Consider the following 18,337-nt stretch of genomic DNA (forward strand, 5'->3'; position numbering starts at 1 on the left):
TGGGTGGTTCAAGACAAATTCTGGAACTACCCCTGCCCCGTTGTGGAGTGTGAATCCCAGGCAAGGGAGACTGGCTGTGCTGGGGATTGTGTCTTCCCCAAGGCCAAGTCTGGGGGTGTGATTCTGCAGGGTCCCTGGTGTTCTCTTGTGCCGAACAAGGCCCACAGCCCACCCTTTTCACAATACAGGAAGCCCGTAAGTGGGTAGGTCAGTCGGTAGAGCATGAGACTCTGAATCCAGGGATTATGGGTTAGAGCCCCATACATTGGGCAAAATATTCCTGTCCTGCAGGGGGTTGGACTAGATGCCCCCCGGGGTACCTTCCAACTCTCCAGTTCTATGATTCTATGACGGGGAGGAAATGGGACAATGCACAAGAGTTCTATGAATTCCTGGAGGAGACTGCTATCGATGGATATTAGCCAGGATGGCTATACTCTGCCTCCACAGATGGGGGTGGCAACGCTTTTGAATATCAGTTGCTGGAAACCCAGGGAGAGAAGAGGGTTCTGGGGCTCATGTTCGGCTCCCTAGGTCTCCCATAGTCGCATAGTCTATTCACATAGCGCCTCGCTCTTGAGCTTGGATCCTGCTTTTTGGCTTCTTCCTGTGGGCACCTGGCCAGCCGGGGATTGTGGCCGAGTATCCTGTCCACACTGCTGCTTGCCCCCTGCCCAGGAAGCAAAGGCCACAGCAGTTGTTTGTTTGCCCCTCCGGTTCCCCTGGCAAAATCTCTTCACTGCTGAATGGCAGCAAATGGCAATCTGTGGAGATTGGAGAACCCGACTGCGGTTTGCTCCGATTCAGCTGTAAAGAGGGGAGAAGTGGAGGAGCCAAGTGTGGACGAGCCCCGAGTGTCTCACGCCAGCAGGATGTCCTCTGGGGAAAGATGTTCTCCAAAAAGGTTCCCGCTTGTCTTCCACTGGGCGACCAGCAGATCCAAAGAGATCTCAGCAGCCGGAAGATAGAAGATTGCACAGCAGGCTGGGCCTTGTCTGTTGGCCTCTGTGATGTTCCTGCTCAAGGCTTGGCTCCAGGAAGGACGCCTCTCCCAAACCCCCCCCCCCTGTGGTGTCATTTACCTTCTGGAGACTCTTGTAAGGTGGGGGCAGGGAGAGAGAAGTAGCTGAGCAACTCCTTCAACTTGCATTAATTTATTTTAATGAGGCACAGAAATAAGGTACAACATAGGGAGAGGCGGGAAACCACCAGATAAAGATACCAGAAAAGAATGAATCCTTCCTTGAGGATGTTAAGGCATGATCCAGGCAACACAGCCAAATCATGATGGAGGTCTGGCCAGGCTGACTGGGTCACATCCAGACCTTGCTGAAACACACCCCTCCCCTGTGGATTGTTCTCCCTGCCAGAAGACATGCATTCATGCACACTGCATTTGGAGGGGGTTCTCTGCCCATTTTCTTCCTCTTCCCCCCATCACTCACTCCAGTCTCAGGAAGAGCAGGTGCTTTGCTCTGGTGAGGCATTTTAGGACAGGGGGGTGGGCTGTTCTGTTTCTCTCCTCTGTTCCCACAGATATGGGATCCACGGGTGGATCCTGTGGGATAATGGTTTGGTGCTTCACACAACCCACATCAGAAGAGTAGGGAAGGGCTCCCCCCTCCCCCTTCATTCTGGGGATTAGTTGAGGGGGAGGGGAGGGGCTGATCCAGGCAAGCCAGCCCCAAAGTGGGGTGTCCCACCCCCGCCCAAGTTTGCACTGAAGGTCATCTGTGAAGCATAGAGATGGACCCAGCCTCTGGGGGTGGGAGAATATATACAGTGGTGCCTCGCAAGACGAATGCCTCGCACAACGAAAAACGCGCAAGGCGAAAGTGCTTTGCGATTTTTTTTTGGAGACTCGCAAGCCGAATTTCCCCCGGTTTGTTTTAAATTGCACAACCGCGCTTCACAAGACGAAATTTTCACAGTAAGAAACGACTCGCGGAACGAATTAATTTCGTCTTGCGAGGCCCCACTCTGTGTGTGTGTGTGTGTGTGTGTGTGTGTGTGTGTGTGTGTGTGTGTGTATAAAACAGAGAAGCAAAGTTACAGGGAACCAGGCAGACGGCCTTCTTGGCAGTAGCCCTCCCTTCCAATGTCAAGGAGATAAAGAACTACACAACTTTTAGAAGACATCAGAAGGTAGCCCTTTATCAGGAGGTTTATTATGCTTGATGTTTTTGTTCATGGTTTTAGTTTACCTGTAAGCTGTCTACAGTGGCTGGGAAAACCCAGCCAGATGGGCAGGCCATATTTACTACTGCTGCTGCTACTACTACTAATAGTAATAATCATTTTTTATTTATACCCCGCCCTCCCCAGCCAAGTCCGGGGTCAGAGCGGCTAACACAAGATATAAAACCGATTAAAATACAACTTAAGAACAAGACTAAATACGTTAAAATTAAAATTAAAAATGGAGTCTCATACGGAAGGGAAAGGGAAAATTGGGGGGGGGGATCAGGTTGGCTCCAGGCCAAATGCCAGGTGGAACAACTCTATTTTACAGGCCCTGCGAAAAGAAATCAGATCCCGCAGGGCCCTGGTCTCAGGAGACAGAGCGTTCCACCAGGTTGGGGCCAGTGCTGAGAAGGCCCTGCTTCTAGTTGAGGCTAATCTGATTTCCTTCGGGCCTGGGACCTCTAAGGTGTTACTGTTTATGGACCTGAAGGTCATCCGCGGGGCATACCGGGAGAGACGGTCCCATAAGTACGAGGGTTATGGGCCGTAAAGGGCTTTAAAGGTCAAGACCAGCACCTTTAATCTGACCCTGTACTCCACCAGGAGCCAGTGCAGCTGGAAAAGCACTGGGTGAATATGCTCTCATGGCAGGGACCCTGTGAGGAGCCTCGCTGCAGCATTCTGCACCCGCTGGAGTTTCTGCGACAGCTTCAAGGGCAGCCCCCACAATATAATGGAGTTGGTCCCTCATTCCCATGCCATCCCGTCCCAGCCAGAGGACCTCTGTCTTTGAAGGATTTAGCTTCAACCGGCTCCCACGTAGCCATCCAGCCACAGCTTCCAAGCATCTGGTCAGTGTGTCTGGGGCCAAGTCGGTATGGCCATCCATCAACAGATAGAGCTGAGTGTCATCAGCATATTGGTGACAACGCAGCCCAAAGCTCTGGACAATCCTGGCAAGGGGGTTGGACTGGGTGGCCCTTGTTGTCTTTTCAAACTCTATGATTCTATGAAAGATGTTAAAAAGCATCGGGGAGAGGATTGCGCCCTGCAGCACTCCACACACCAAGGAGTGGCGCGGCGGCATCTCCCTCCCTAGAGCCTCCCTAGTCCCCAACCAGAGATAAAAGAGCACAGCCATTGTCGGGCTATGCGGTGGTCCAGGTGATCATGATCGACCATGTCAAAGGCTGCTGACAAATTGAAGAGAATCAGCTGTCCCGACCTCCCTCGGTCCAGTTGTCTACAGAGATCATCTGTTAGGGCGACCAGAGCTGTCTCGGTCCCAAAACCATAATGCAAACCGGACTGAATTGGTTCCAAAGCTGATGTTTCCTCCAGAATCCTGCCAAGCTGTTCAGCAACCGCTCTCTCAATTTCCAATTACTACTACTACTACTACTACTACCAGCCCTGCTTCCAAAGCAATATCATGAGACTCACACTCCACTTTTCACAACTCTTCAGTCCCAACTTCAAACATTTCCAATTCTCTTCCACAAAACCAAAAACCAGCTTTCCCTCATCTCATCATCACTCATCCCCACCACTCCAGATTCACACACATTAAGTCAGGCATCCTCAAACTCAGCCCTCCAGATGTTTTGGGACTACAACTTCCATCATCCCTAGCTAACAGGTTCAGTGGTCACGGATGATGGGAGTTGTACTCTCAAAACTGTTGTAGGCTGTCTGTAAATGCCAACTACACCAGTTGGACTTCAGCAGAGTAAGCACAGGCACAGGGAAAACTTCCTGGTCGCAGTTGAAGGCAAGTAGCTTGACACAGGAACTCACTGCTACTAGTACTGAGTAATGTTATAAGAATTTTGAGGTCATATCTATATATATATAATAATTGTTCATAAAACATGTACATGAATGTACAGGCACATGTCTGAAGCAGCACAGGAAGACAGGCCTTTCTGACACCATTTTGACTCTCTCTCTGACCAGGTGTTCCTCTGCAAGGAAGAAGTGGGGTGGGGGGAACCTTCTCATTGTCTCAGGAATTAAAGTGATAATCCCTGGCATCCTGATACCTGACTGCCAGACAAAAGGGTGTGATTAACTTGGCTGGGAAACAGGGAAATGTAAATATCTCTCAATTTTGTTGATTAGGTTTTGGGGGGCAGGGGGCAGGGTCCAGACTGCTCAGATTACTGCCACCAGACCTCCCCTTTCATGATGTACCTATGATGAATCTAGGGAGGGGGGTCTTGGGCTACACCCCTTCTGTGACATATGGATGATGCTTCTGGGGGGTGGGCTGAAACCAATTTCAAATTTCTTTTTAAGGGCAAGACATCTTTGTTTGGGGTTCCTTCCTTGTTCTCCTGTGTGAGAGGAAGGACCCTGTTGCAACAGCAAAAATAAAAGTGCCTTGCTTCGTACGTCCTGGTTTGGTCTCTGTTATTTGGTGGGCAGGAGACGCTTAAATTCGTCTGCTTGCCTGGATCCTTGAGCTCTCCCTGGGTCAAGATCCATTTCTCTGGGTTCATAGGAACCAGCTTAAATTTTACAACAATTTGGCGACCACTTCGGGGACCCAGTTTTGCCTTGAGCTCCGGGTTCACTGAGGAAGGGGAGCCCAGCGCGCCCTTGCCTCTTTTGCAGGGGGGTAAACCAACCTCAGGACCCGAGGCACTTGGTAGTAATTGAGAGTCCAAGCGGGACCCCCAGGACGAAGCAACGTTTAAAGGGACAAGGCTGTTTTTTTTTCAGGAACCAGTTGGAAGCTGGAGACAACGGGATTCGACTGAAAGGATCGGTCGTGAGTATTAAAAGGGGACACCTTGGGTGAGCTAAGAACCACAGCAACTAAAAATCTATTTCTCCACTTGGACTATCCTTTTCTACTCTCCTCTTTGGACCTTAGTTGCAGCAAGGCTGCCAGGCACAGTTACAAGGTAGAACTGAGGTCCAGGGCAACAGTCTTTACGTTAAACGCAGAGCTCAGAAAGACTGTCCCAGCTCCCTTCTGCCAAACTGAGCAGAAGTCTGAGCAAACTGTCGCTTTTCTACCAATCTGGGAATCTGGCTATCCCAGCTCTGTTTCCTATTCCTCTGCTCTTAATCTTCGGGTGAAGACGCCCCCCTGCCATGGCGACCTTTGTTAGGTATGACCCATGACCAGAGATTGCAAGTGCGCCCGTTCCTTTCCTACTACTCTGTATCTCTGTATTCCTCAGTTCCGACCTGACATTGCGTAGGCAAGCGTTCAGTAGGATATGAGTCTAGTGTGTAAGAGGCAGGGAAGTTGCTGTGGAACCCTCAGGCAATTGATGACCAGTGGGAGGGTTCCAATAGGGTTTTAGCTGCACCAGGCCGCCTAGTAGTTAGTGCACGCGAACGGCAGGCAGGAACACCACTAGGACGTGGGGGTGAGTCATAGACTCGGGAAGTTAAGAGTGTCCAGGAACAGGGTCGGGGACCCGAACTGCAGTATAAAAAGGCTTAAGTAAAATGGGTGCAACCCACTCTAAGGAATTCCTTTCCCAGACTCCCAACCGAGGCAAAGCACAACTGAGGCTTGGCTCCGGTAAGGACTTTGAGGATGAAAGTCCACTCCAATTCGTTCTCTTAAATTGGCACGAAATCCCCGGGGCGGACAAGCTTGAAGGGAACCAATTGCAAAAACTTTGTAAGAAAAAAACACTGGGTCCGCTTTACTATGGACCACCCAGATGAGGGGAAATGGCTACCAGGAGGTTCCTTTAACATACAGTGAATCTCCGCTTTAAAATTAACCCTGGTGAACTCTGAATGAGAAAAGTTTTGTGAGGAATCCTACAAAGTATGTTATGGTATAAAATTATATATGTTTGCATGTTACATGTTGTCTGTGTTGTCTGTGAAGTGTATGTGCGTCTGATCCTTGTGTCTGCTATAGTTCATTGTTCCCCTTAAAGTAAATGAGAGATATAATCCAGGTTTAGGAAATTAGGGGTTTGTGTAAAATTTGGCCATGACACCCACAGACTGCCTTTTTTAAAGCATGCATAGTTTAAAATAATATAATAATAAGGCAAGCTTGCTTAAATAATCTTATGTAAGGGCTTGATCAACCCAAAAACAATGGCAAATATTTAAAAGAGTGGAGGTAGTGTGTAAAGGTTTGTTTTAAAGAGGCTGTAGAAGGCCATTTTTTCCTCTCCAAAAGTAAAAAGAGGGGGCAGGATGAAGGAAAATAAGAGTAGTAAGTTTGAAAATGCTTGCTCAATGCTTTGAAAATATTTTGAAACTTGAAAATGTTCACTTCATGAGGTGTGCAAATGTTTGTTATTGAGAGAGGCTCTAAAAGGGAGTCTTCCTCCAAGTGACTAGAGGAATATTGACTAAAGGAAAATTGAACAGCTATTCCTATAAAGGTGAATTGTTTGTCAAAAGTAGAGCTTCCTTAGCCAGGAATTGTCTATCTGAGTCTAGTTTTAACTTCAATTGTGTTGGGCTCCTGATATCACCTCTTAAGGAAAAAAACTCATCTGCTAAAGGGTTCTATATAAAGTTGGTATTTTCATTCAAATCTTGTGAATCCTGTATCTTAGAGGGTTAGACTAAATGACCTCAGGGTCCCTTCTAACCCCCATTTTAGAGCTATGTGAAAGGCAATGTGTCTGATGTGGTGATGGGTTGAAATTCAGCCCAGCTCTGCTTTCTGGCAAGGAAAGATTATTGGTTTTCAGAGTTGGAACAAGAGTGTAATTGTTGTTTTTGTGGAGTGATTATATAAGTTTTTATCACTTTCTCTATTAAGGGTTAAAGTTTAAGCACATATGAAAGTCTTGAACATTTCCCAATCTTTCTCTAGAGAGTAAAAGTGGGGTGTATGTGCATACCTACCCCTTTCTGTACAGAAAGGGGGAGCGGGAAGGGAAAAGGGAGATTGTAACCTTGAAAATGTTTGTTTGTGAACTCACAATATTTAAGGTCTGTGTCACAAGGGAGCCATGTGCTCTGTATGTAATGTTTCACCATGTGACTATGGAATATGGTGTTCCTTCTAGGGAAATGTTATTAAAAGTAGAGGATCCATAGCCAGCAAATGTCTATCTGAGTCACTTTAACCTTGATTCAAATGGACAGAATGGTTTTAGTAAGGAAGTAAATTCCCTCTTAAACTGTTTATCCAATCTTAAGGTTTGCTAAAGGCTTCTATATAACGTTGGTACTTTTAATCTTCCCCTTCCTTATTTTTCCCTTAGTACACACATGTGCTTCCGTGATAGGGCATAGCCTGTGTTTCCTTCCCAGTCAGGCGTCTGTACTCAAATGTATGTGTATCCTAAGGGCAGTGATAGTGTTGAGATCCCCATATTTCAGAAGGGGTGGACTAGATTACTCAAGATCCCTTCCAACCCTTTCCAAACTTGCAAAAAGGAGGGAGAGAAAATGTGTTTGTAAGCACTGAAAAGTGAGTTTCTGTGTAAAATCTAACCCTATTTTAAAATCTACTCTTTCCCCTTCCCTTCCTTTATTCAGATGGTAATTTTGTCAAGAGGTGCAGCACTTTAAAAAATGGTACAATAGACTGCCGAATCATGAACTCTGTACATGCACAGAGGCTATGTCAGCTTGAAGAGGAAAATAGAGGAGAAAAATGAGGTTTTAACTAAGGGGCGAAAAGGTTATAATCTGCTCATGAAATATTATTCAAATTTCTTAATGTAAAGCTTTGAACCACTGAGGGAAAACAACCTCATGTGTGTTACTGGTCCATCAAGGTTAAGTGGTTGCCAAGTTCCAAAAATCTTAACATGCCAGATTCTTTCCACAGGTATAAATAGCAGAGTACTACTATAAGTCTGTCTCTTGAGTAGTTTATAAATTAATTAAGAGGTTCAAGGTTATGCTTTGCACATGAAACTTAAATTTAAATTTCCTTATGTAAAAATAAATAGATAAAGAACCATTGAGAACCATCAACTGTTTAGAAGCTGCCAATTCCAGTTCAACATGCAAAACTCTGTACATTTTAGGAACATTTCCTGACTGATTTTCACATGAAATAATTTTCCCTTTCCAGCAGAATACTGAGATTCAGGGTGTGGAGAAATTCTTTCAGAACCTTAATGCAAAATTATCTCCCAATGGGGGGGGGGGGGACGCCACCTAAACAAGCCCCTCCACACTTGGAAATTCATAGAAAATTGCTGTCTACCAGTTGACAGACTATGCAAACAAAAGGCTCCATTTCTTTCCTAGCAGGTACTCAGGATGGATACTTATCTCCCATTTGCATTTCACCCCGAAGCATTACCCTATGTTAATATAACCCTCCCTTTTCTAATGTAGCAATGATTGAGTGTTTTGCCAATTCTTTTCTTCCACAGCAAAAAAAAAAAAAAAAAAAAGTGAGGAGTGAGGAGATACAAACAGTAATTTCATTTCTCTTTGGCGCTTCTCTTTAGCTTATAAATAATCTGCTTCCATTTATTATATCAGTTTTTCCATTATGTCTATGAAATTATTCTAACAATAACCAGGTAAAAATTGTTGTGTGAGTGGTAATCTAAATTTTATTTTGTTTTATTTTTGTATCTTTTTTTTTTTGGTATTTCTACTTTTTCTTTCTGTACATACAAATGTAGCATCTAAGTCATTCTTTCCTGTAAATAATAATAATAATAATCCCTTTCAAACAAGATACATGAACCTCAAAGAGAATTCAGAACCACATAAGGAAAATGTTAATAACTTATCGATTGTGTCCTAATTAACAAAATTTTTGTCCTTTGTTTCCTCCACAGCCAAACTAGGTGAAGTAAATTAAACTGACTGAGTAGACAATAACAGCAGTAATTAAATAACTATGATCTTATATTATTTGCAGCTCCCCAAGAAGAAATTTCTAGAATATTCTCCCCTTTCTTGACTATTTATCACTATTATTTTTTAACTAATTATATCTTCAGGCCCCAACCCCCTGCAGGCCTATTTTCAAAAGGATGTTTTACAGGAAACCAAATTGACATTTTATCTCTTTGATCACAACCTAAGAAGGAGGACCTAGAAAGCTATAACGTTTCAGCAAGGTTTAGAAGTGCTGTTATAGAAGTACTGTTAACTTCCTCCCAGTGACTCGAAGGCAGACAAGAAAACCCCCTTGTTGGAGATACATGCAAAAGCAGCAAGAATTATCTCAAGTTCACCTGATTGCCTCAAGATATACAAATGGCGTATAATTAATAATTTGAAGGTTTTGTGCATTATGTGTTATATAGGAATACTGAAATGTGTCAAATGACTTTGGGACAAAGGGGGAAAGTGAATTGCAAGGACATTCTCTCTCCTTGACCTCAAGACTCTGTGCCCTAGGATTTAAAAGCAGCCGGAATTGTCTCAAGATCATGATGGCCTCAAGACATACAACTGATATATAATTATTAGGTCTTATGTTGCGTGATATTCGACAGAAACATTGAACTATGTCTGACAGTATGTTATTTCCACAAGGAGGGGGAGGTGAACCAATTTTGTGTTTAATTGTTGGGTTTTTTTTTTTAAAAAAAAATGTATAGTGTCCCAATGTTTTTTTTTTTGTATTATTGCCATGCATTGTATGCCTTTTAAAGGATCAGGATATTGCATAGTTCAGTATTTAGATTAGATCAACTTATGACCACATTTTCTTGTCCCACCTGGCACTCTGCAGTGTGCCAACCTTCTCTACACATTTTTTAAATTTGTTTTTACTCATTTTACCAAGAATAAGCTCCAAGATCCATGAAACACCAGATAAATGAAGGTATTTATGTCTTGATTTAACAGGAATGATCCCTTTTAGAGTTAAATTTGACTAATTTGGACATGTTTTATGGGGCTGTATAAATTTTAATTTGGCTTCAGTTCTAATTGGGCAAGTGTATCCAAGGTGCAAGTAGCTTTCTTCCTTTAAGAGCAACTGGGCAACTCCCTACAGTGCAAGGCCAGAGCCTATAATAAAGGCCCATAGAAAGCCCAAGGCAAAGGCATCTCTCTCATGACATGTCCAAACCTGTGGCAGCTATGGTGAGTGCCAGGCGACATGGTCAATATGAAAGCCCTAAGGGGATTCACCAGGGATTGTTGCTGTTGTGCCACGTTGGAGGTGTGCAACCAGAGGAGAGCTAGCTTTTGACACCTGAGAACACACAAAAGGGTAAACAAGCAAACTGCACTTTCCAGTCAATATTGGTGGACCATCCTGTTAAGTGTAATACATAGACCATTTTTGAGAAATGCTTCTCCCAAAGTACTAAAACAACACATCTGGTTATTCTTTTGTGGGGCAACAATTTTTAAGAAAAATTATAGCCCCAAATGGGGAATTGTTATAAGAATTTTGAGGTCATATCTATATATATATAATAATTGTTCATAAAACATGTACATGAATGTACAGGCACATGTCTGAAGCAGCACAGGAAGACAGGCCTTTCTGACACCATTTTGACTCTCTCTCTGACCAGGTGTTCCTCTGCAAGGAAGAAGTGGGGTGGGGGGAACCTTCTCATTGTCTCAGGAATTAAAGTGATAATCCCTGGCATCCTGATACCTGACTGCCAGACAAAAGGGTGTGATTAACTTGGCTGGGAAACAGGGAAATGTAAATATCTCTCAATTTTGTTGATTAGGTTTTGGGGGGCAGGGGGCAGGGTCCAGACTGCTCAGATTACTGCCACCAGACCTCCCCTTTCATGATGTACCTATGATGAATCTAGGGAGGGGGGTCTTGGGCTACACCCCTTCTGTGACATATGGATGATGCTTCTGGGGGGTGGGCTGAAACCAATTTCAAATTTCTTTTTAAGGGCAAGACATCTTTGTTTGGGGTTCCTTCCTTGTTCTCCTGTGTGAGAGGAAGGACCCTGTTGCAACAGCAAAAATAAAAGTGCCTTGCTTCGTACGTCCTGGTTTGGTCTCTGTTATTTGGTGGGCAGGAGACGCTTAAATTCGTCTGCTTGCCTGGATCCTTGAGCTCTCCCTGGGTCAAGATCCATTTCTCTGGGTTCATAGGAACCAGCTTAAATTTTACAACAGTAACTATATACAGGTTTATTTACAAGAAAACAACAAACAGTACATAGATCAGTAATCCTAATTCTCTCTCTCGCATTAACCAAACCTCTCACACCATACACCATCTCCACTAACTCTCCACACTGAGCACATGTTGGTCTCTATCTTTATTGTTCCTTACACCGATCAACTAGCTGTTGCTAGGTTACTATCTCTGAAATTGTTGCTAGGTTACTATCTCTGGGCAGATTTCAGCTACGAGCAGAGCTGAGTCATTAACCAGGTGCTTAATTGGTGTGGTGTGTTGAGCTGCACGTTCACACAGAGAGGTCAAATCTCTAACACCCCTCACAGTGAACACACCTAAGCAATTAGCTCCTGAGCATAAGCAAAGTGCTTTTAACTCATTTTTTCAAACAAACCCAAATTTTCGCACATCAGTTTCTTTTTTTTTTACACATGCCAATGGTTTGGTCATGACTCCTTTGGGTGGTGACATGGCTGTAAAAACATCATGTTCTTTAAGAGAATCCATCTCTTCTCTCATGGCCCGCATCCAGAGATTTGCTTCTTCCCCTGGAAGTTTCAAAACCTCCTGGAACCTCCAGGTTCACAGGCTACATGAAAAACATTGACTGTATCTTGGGAAAATCTTTTCGGAGGAATTCCCTTGTTCTCCCTCTTAGAACGTCTCGGAGAAAAAACTTTCTTCCTCTTTACTCCCATCCCCCTCAGTCTGCAGCCCCCCTTGCCGTTGCTTCGCAACAGGCGAACTATCCTCCTGCTCTGAGTCTGAACATAACACTCTTTTATTTCCTCTTTGCACCTGCACTTCCTTATCTTCCTCCCCCTCAGAATCTGTACTCCCTCCTCTTTGCTCTTTAGTGCCAGTAAACTTTTGAGAATATTGTAACCAGACTTCTGAGTTAGCGTGCAGTTTCTCCCAGCCCTTTTGCTCACAAAATGTTGCGTTTCTGGTCTGGAGATTACAAGCCCACTCAGCCCTTCAGCAAACCGGTACCCTTTGCCAAGATCTTGGTACCCGACAAACACAAGCAGCTTGGACTTAGGGTCACCTTTGCTTCTCTGGGATTTGGGAATGTGTACCCATGCCTGTACTCCAAATGTATGCAGGTGGTCAACTGTAGGCTGTTTTTTAAACAATTCGAAGTATGGCATTGTACCAATGGCACTATGGAACAACCTGTTCTGCAAATAATTAGCAGTTAACATCAATTCCGCCCAAAGACAATTGAAAGACCTGCGTCCTCAAGGCCGTTCTCTTCAGGACTAAAAGGATTTGTTTTCCTATGCCCTATGCCCTTATTTTGAAGCCAATTATGGAATGCCCCAGACATAAATTCTCCTCCTCTGTCCGATTGGAGTTTCCTGACTTTACGGTCAAATTGCCTTTCAACCATAGCAACCCAACCTTTAAACTTGGTGAACACTTCACCTTTGTGCTTCATGGGATAACACCAGCCAAAACGTGTGGCATCGTCCACAATTATAAGGGCAAAACATGAACGACCCCTGCTCTCAGGGAACGGTCCTGACACGTCAGCATGGACTAGCTGAAACGGGACTTCAGACACCCTGTCACTTCTAGGATAAGAACCTCTGTGACTTTTAACTTTCTTGCAAACGTTACAGTCTAGATACTTTTCACAATTCTGCAACTTGCATCCTTCAGTTAAATCAGGCATTTTCAACACATTTTCCCAATTAGCATGTCCTAATCTGCGGTGAAGTAAATGAATGCAGTTTTTGTGCATAGGCTCATTCTTAAACACTTTTTGAGCATTACTAACTACTGCAGAATATTCAGAACAGTCTCTAAGCACAAACAACCCATTCTCTGGAATAGCTGTACCCAGAGTCTCTCTGTTCTTCTTAATTACACAGAGATTATTATTTGATTATTATGATTATTATGGAATGCTTTTTCGAGTGTAGAACCTGTTTCTCTCCGAGTGGACAGTTTCTCTAACATCAATGTTATTGAGAGAAACAGGTTCTACAGTCTAAAAAGCGTTCCATAATAATCAAAGTAAAATCTACAATACTTCTGTTTAAACAATTTCTCTTCTTTGAGTTAATTGATTGCTTGTAGTTTCCACTCTTACAGCTTTTAGGCCTCGGAGTCTTGTGATGGTTTGTAAGACTTCCACTTCAACAGAACCTCTGTCCACTTCCCTGGAACTTATATGGTTACTCCCCTGTATTAGTTTGTTGATGTTTTGTAAGATGTCCACTCTCAGTGAAGCTCTTTCCACACTCTATGTATTGAAATGGTTTCTCCCCCGTGTGAGTCCATTGATGATTTCTAAGGTTTCCACTCTGACTAAAACTCTTTCCACACTCCAAGCATTGAAATGGTTTCTCCCCCGTGTGAGTCCGTTGATGAATTCTAAGCTTTCCACTCTGACTAAATCTCTTTCCACACTCCAGGCATTTAAATGGTTTATCTCCTGTGTGAGTCTGATGATGCAGATTCAGCTTGTCACTCCTACTGAAGCACTTTCCACACTCCATGCATTTAAATGGTTTCTCCCCCGTGTGAGTCCGATGATGTTTTCTAAGTGTTCCACTATCAGTGAAGCTCTTTCCACACTCCATGCATTTAAATGGTTTCTCTCCTGTGTGAGTCCGTTGATGCTTTCTAAGGTCACCATTCTGACTGAAGCTCTTTCCACACACCATGCATTTCAATACTTTATCTCCTGTGTGAGTCTGATGATGCAAATTCAGCTTGTCACTCCTACTGAAGCACTTTCCACACTCCATGCATTTAAATGGTTTCTCCCCCGTGTGAGTCCGTTGATGGATTTTAAGGTGTCCACTCCAACTGAAGCTCTTCCCACATTCCATGCATATAAATGGTTTCTCCCCTGTGTGAATTTGTTGATGTTTTCTAAGTGTTCCACGCTCAGTGAAGCTCTTTCCACACTCTATACATTTAAATGGTTTCTCCCCAGTGTGATTCCGTTGATGAATTCTAAAGTGTCCACTGTGACTGAAGCTCTTTCCACACTCCATACATTTAAATGGTTTCTCCCCCATGTGAGTCCGTTGATGTTTTCTAAGGTCACCACTCCAACTGAAGCTCTTTCCACACTCCATGCATTTAAATGGTTTCTCTCCTGTGTGAGTCCGTTGATGGTTTCTAAGGTCACCACTCCAACTGAAGCTCTTTCCACATTCTGTACATTTAAATGTTTTCTCCCCAGTGTGAATGTGTTGATGTTTTCTAAGTGTTCCACTTACACTAAAGCTCCTTCCACACTCCATGCATTGGAATGGTTTTTCCCCAGTGTGAATCCGTTGATGTCTTCTAAATGTTCCACTATTAGTGAAGCTCTTTCCACACTCCATGCATTGGAATGGTTTTTCCCCAGTGTGATTCCGTTGATGAATTCTAAGTGTTCCACTTACACTGAAGCTCTTTCCACACTCCATGCATTTAAATGGTTTCTGTCCTGTGTGAGTTTGATGGTGTGAATTCAGGTCTTCACTCCGACTGAAGCACTTTCCACACTCCATGCATTTAAATGGTTTCTCCCCCGTGTGAGTCCGTTGATGTTTCCTAAGTGTTCCACTGTCAGTGAAGCTCTTTCCACACTCCATGCATTTAAATGGTTTCTCCCCCGTGTGAGTCTGATGATGCAAATTCAGGTTTCCACTCTGACTGAAGCTCTTTCCACACTCCATGCATTTAAATGGTTTCTCCCCCGTGTGAGTCCGTTTATGTTTTCTAAGTGTTCCACTGTCAGTGAAGCTCTTTCCACATTCCATGCATTTAAATGGTTTCTCCCCCGTGTGAATCCGTTGATGGTTTCTAAGTTCACGACTCTGACTGAAGCTGTTTCCACACTCCATGCAATTAAATGGTTTCTCTCCTGTGTGAGTCCGTTGATGTTTTCTAAGTTCACCACTCTGACTGAAGCTCTTTCCACACTCCATGCATTTAAATGGTTTCTCTCCCGTGTGAGTCCGTTGATGTTTCCTAAGTGTTCCACTGTCAGTGAAGCTCTTCCCACACTCCATGCATTTAAATGGTTTCTCCCCCGTGTGAGTCCGTTGATGAACTCTTAGTGATCCACTATAAGTGAAGCTCTTTCCACACTCCATGCATTTAAATGGTTTCTCACCAGTGTGAGTCCGTTGATGAGTTCTAAGGTGTCCACTCTGACTAAAGCTCTTTCCACACTCCATGCATTCAAATGGTTTATCCCCCGTGTGAGTCCGTTGATGAATTCTAAGGTTTCCACTCTGACTAAAGCTCTTTCCACACTCCATGCATTTAAATTGTTTCTCTCCGGTGCTAGTCTGATGATGCGAATTCAGGTTGTCACTCCTACTGAAGCTCTTTCCACACTCCATGCATTCAAATGGTTTTTCCCCAGTGTAGGTTTGTTGATGGTTTCTTAATGTTCCACTGTCATTTAAGCACTTCCCACACTCCATACTTTCAACTTGTTTCTCCTTTCTCTCTCCTTTCTCTCTCCACACTTCATGCATTTAAATGTTTTATTCGTTATTCACATTGAACATGGCCACACACAATTCTGACTGCCCTCTCCATTGTCTGATTTGGAGGGCGAAGTGGGGAGGAAATCCTGCTTGTTTTCTATGAAGAGAAGAAAGAATATTACAGACATCAATCAGCACTTGCTTTAATTTTAACATCTCATACATTCTCTCCTGTCCTCCATATGTTCCAAATTCTGGGGAAATGGAAATGAAATAATGTCAAATAATGGTCATGCATCATTCAACCTTTCATAACCCTTAACCATAGTTAATGAAGCAGTATTATCTTAGAATATGCTTGAACTGTGGTATTTACTATTTAAATAAAGAGGTTTTTGACAGGAAAGGGAGCTGCTCTATGTCCATAAACCTGTCCACTATCAATCAGGTTCCTAAGCTCACTATGAAGTTCTTCATCCTCTGCACTATAATCCTCCACCCCTTGGGCCACATTTTGTCCCCCTTGACCTCTAGATCTTTATTAATCACCTGGACAGTCCCTTTGGCCTCAGGAGGTGCATATTGACCATTTTGGGAGAGCCATATAGAAGTCTACTGACAAGGCTTGGTGCTTGTGGTTGGCTGAAGGAGTGTTCAGGTAGGAGAATGTTCTTGGGGTTGGACCTCCATCTGTCAGCCTTGCATTGCATGGAGAGAGTTGGAGATGCAGAAGGAAAGCAGCTTACTGTATTTCGTTCCAGAGGTCCGTTCTTTACCTGAAACCATTCCTAACCTGAGGTACCACTTTAGCTAAAGGGGCCTCCCAATGCCGCCACCGCCACACAATTTCTATTCTCATCCTGAGGTACTACTTCTGGGTTAGCGGAGTCTGTAACCCAAAGTGTTTGTAACCCAAGGTGTTTGTAACCCGAGGTACCACTGTATTGAAAATCCTAAGCCTACCGGCTCAAATGAAGAGGATTTAGCCAAGATTAAAGCATGGAAAGTGTCTACTTCTGCTTCATTCTGCTTCAGAAAAATGTCTACTTCTGCTTCATTGACTATGCAAAAGCCTTTGACTGTGTCGATCACAGCAAACTATGGCAAGTTCTTAAAGAAATGGGAGTGCCTGATCACCTCATCTGTATCCTGAGAAATCTCTATGTGGGACAAGAAGCTACAGTTAGAACTGGATATGGAACAACTGATTGGTTCAAAATTGGGAAAGGAGTACGACAAGGTTGTATATTGTCTCCCTGCTTATTTAACTTATATGCAGAATTCATCATGCGAAAGGCTGGACTAGATGAATCCCAAGCCGGAATTAAGATTGCCGGAAGAAATATCAACAACCTCAGGTATGCAGATGACACAACCTTGATGGCAGAAAGCGAGGAGGAATTAAAGAACCTTTTAATGAGGGTGAAAGAGGAGAGCGCAAAATATGGTCTGAAGCTCAACATCAAAAAAACCAAGATCATGGCCACTGGTCCCATCACCTCCTGGCAAATAGAAGGGGAAGAAATGGAGGCAGTGAGAGATTTTACTTTCTTGGGCTCCTTGATCACTGCAGATGGTGACAGCAGTCACGAAATTAAAAGACGCCTGCTTCTTGGGAGAAAAGCAATGACAAACCTAGACAGCATCTTAAAAAGCAGACATCACCTTGCCTACAAAGGTCCGTATAGTTAAAGCTATGGTTTTCCCAGTAGTGATGTATGGAAGTGAGAGGTGGACCATAAAGAAGGCTGATTGCCGAAGAATTGATGCTTTTGAATTATGGTGCTGGAGGAGACTCTTGAGAGTCCCATGGACTGCAAGAAGATCAAACCTATCCATTCTTAAGGAAATCAGCCCTGAGTGCTCACTGGAAGGACAGATCCTGAAGCTGAGGCTCCAATACTTTGGCCACCTCATGAGAAGAGAAGACTCCCTGGAAAAGACCCTGATGTTGGGAAAGATGGAGGGCACTAGGAGAAGGGGACGACAGAGGACGAGATGGTTGGACAGTGTTCTCGAAGCTACCAGCATGAGTTTGACCAAACTGCGGGAGGCAGTGCAAGACAGGAGTGCCTGGCGTGCTATGGTCCATGGGGTCACGAAGAGTCGGACACGACTAAATGACTAAACAACAACAGAGCATGGAAGCTGAAGAATCCATGATTGACTGCAAGAAATGATGCTTCTCAAATCTTAAAGGATTTATAGAACATGTATGGAGACACTAATTATGCGTCTAAACAGATTGCAAAGGCCAGAGTCACACCCATAAAAAATTTGTGCTTTAATTGTAACAAAGAAGGCCACACTGCAAGGAACTGTAACATTTGGGAATGGAAAATATAATTTGACAAAGAATGGTGAAGTGTATGTTGAAGCCAATCTAATAAATGACATATATGAGGTTGATCTTTCAGAGAATCAGTCTGCTAAGGTGTCACGCTCAAACCAGAAAGATGGGGCGGACCTGGAGCTGTTGCATAGAAGGCTGGGACACAGGGACACCAACGCCATTCAGGATCTACAGAAAAGAGAACTTGCAAGGGGACCGCAGGTGACAAAGAGCAACACAGCACCAACAAAGTGCCTAAGAAACTGTGTTACTCAGAAAGCTGTCAAACCTTCATTTCCTCCTTGCACAGAGCAAAGAAGTATCAAAGTGCTTGACATAGTCTGCAGT

General features: G+C 43.9%; 2 protein-coding genes across 2 annotated transcripts in view; both read right to left on the reverse strand.

The window, feature by feature from the left end:
* RXRB (retinoid X receptor beta) overlaps positions 1–18,337 on the reverse strand; it is a 371,934-nt gene that overhangs the window by 117,048 nt on the left and 236,549 nt on the right. The gene's annotated exons all lie outside the window — the stretch shown is intronic.
* LOC118081421 (uncharacterized) overlaps positions 11,204–18,337 on the reverse strand; it is a 40,863-nt gene continuing 33,729 nt past the window's right edge. Inside the window, 1 exon segment of the mRNA XM_088664373.1 lies at positions 11,204–15,705. Within this exon segment, the coding sequence (XP_088520499.1) occupies positions 13,183–15,705 (2,523 nt within the window). The 3' untranslated portion in view covers positions 11,204–13,182.

This window comes from Zootoca vivipara, chromosome 2 (assembly GCF_965207765.1).
Source record: "Zootoca vivipara chromosome 2, rZooViv2.hap1.1, whole genome shotgun sequence".
Classification (NCBI taxonomy): domain Eukaryota; kingdom Metazoa; phylum Chordata; class Lepidosauria; order Squamata; family Lacertidae; genus Zootoca; species Zootoca vivipara.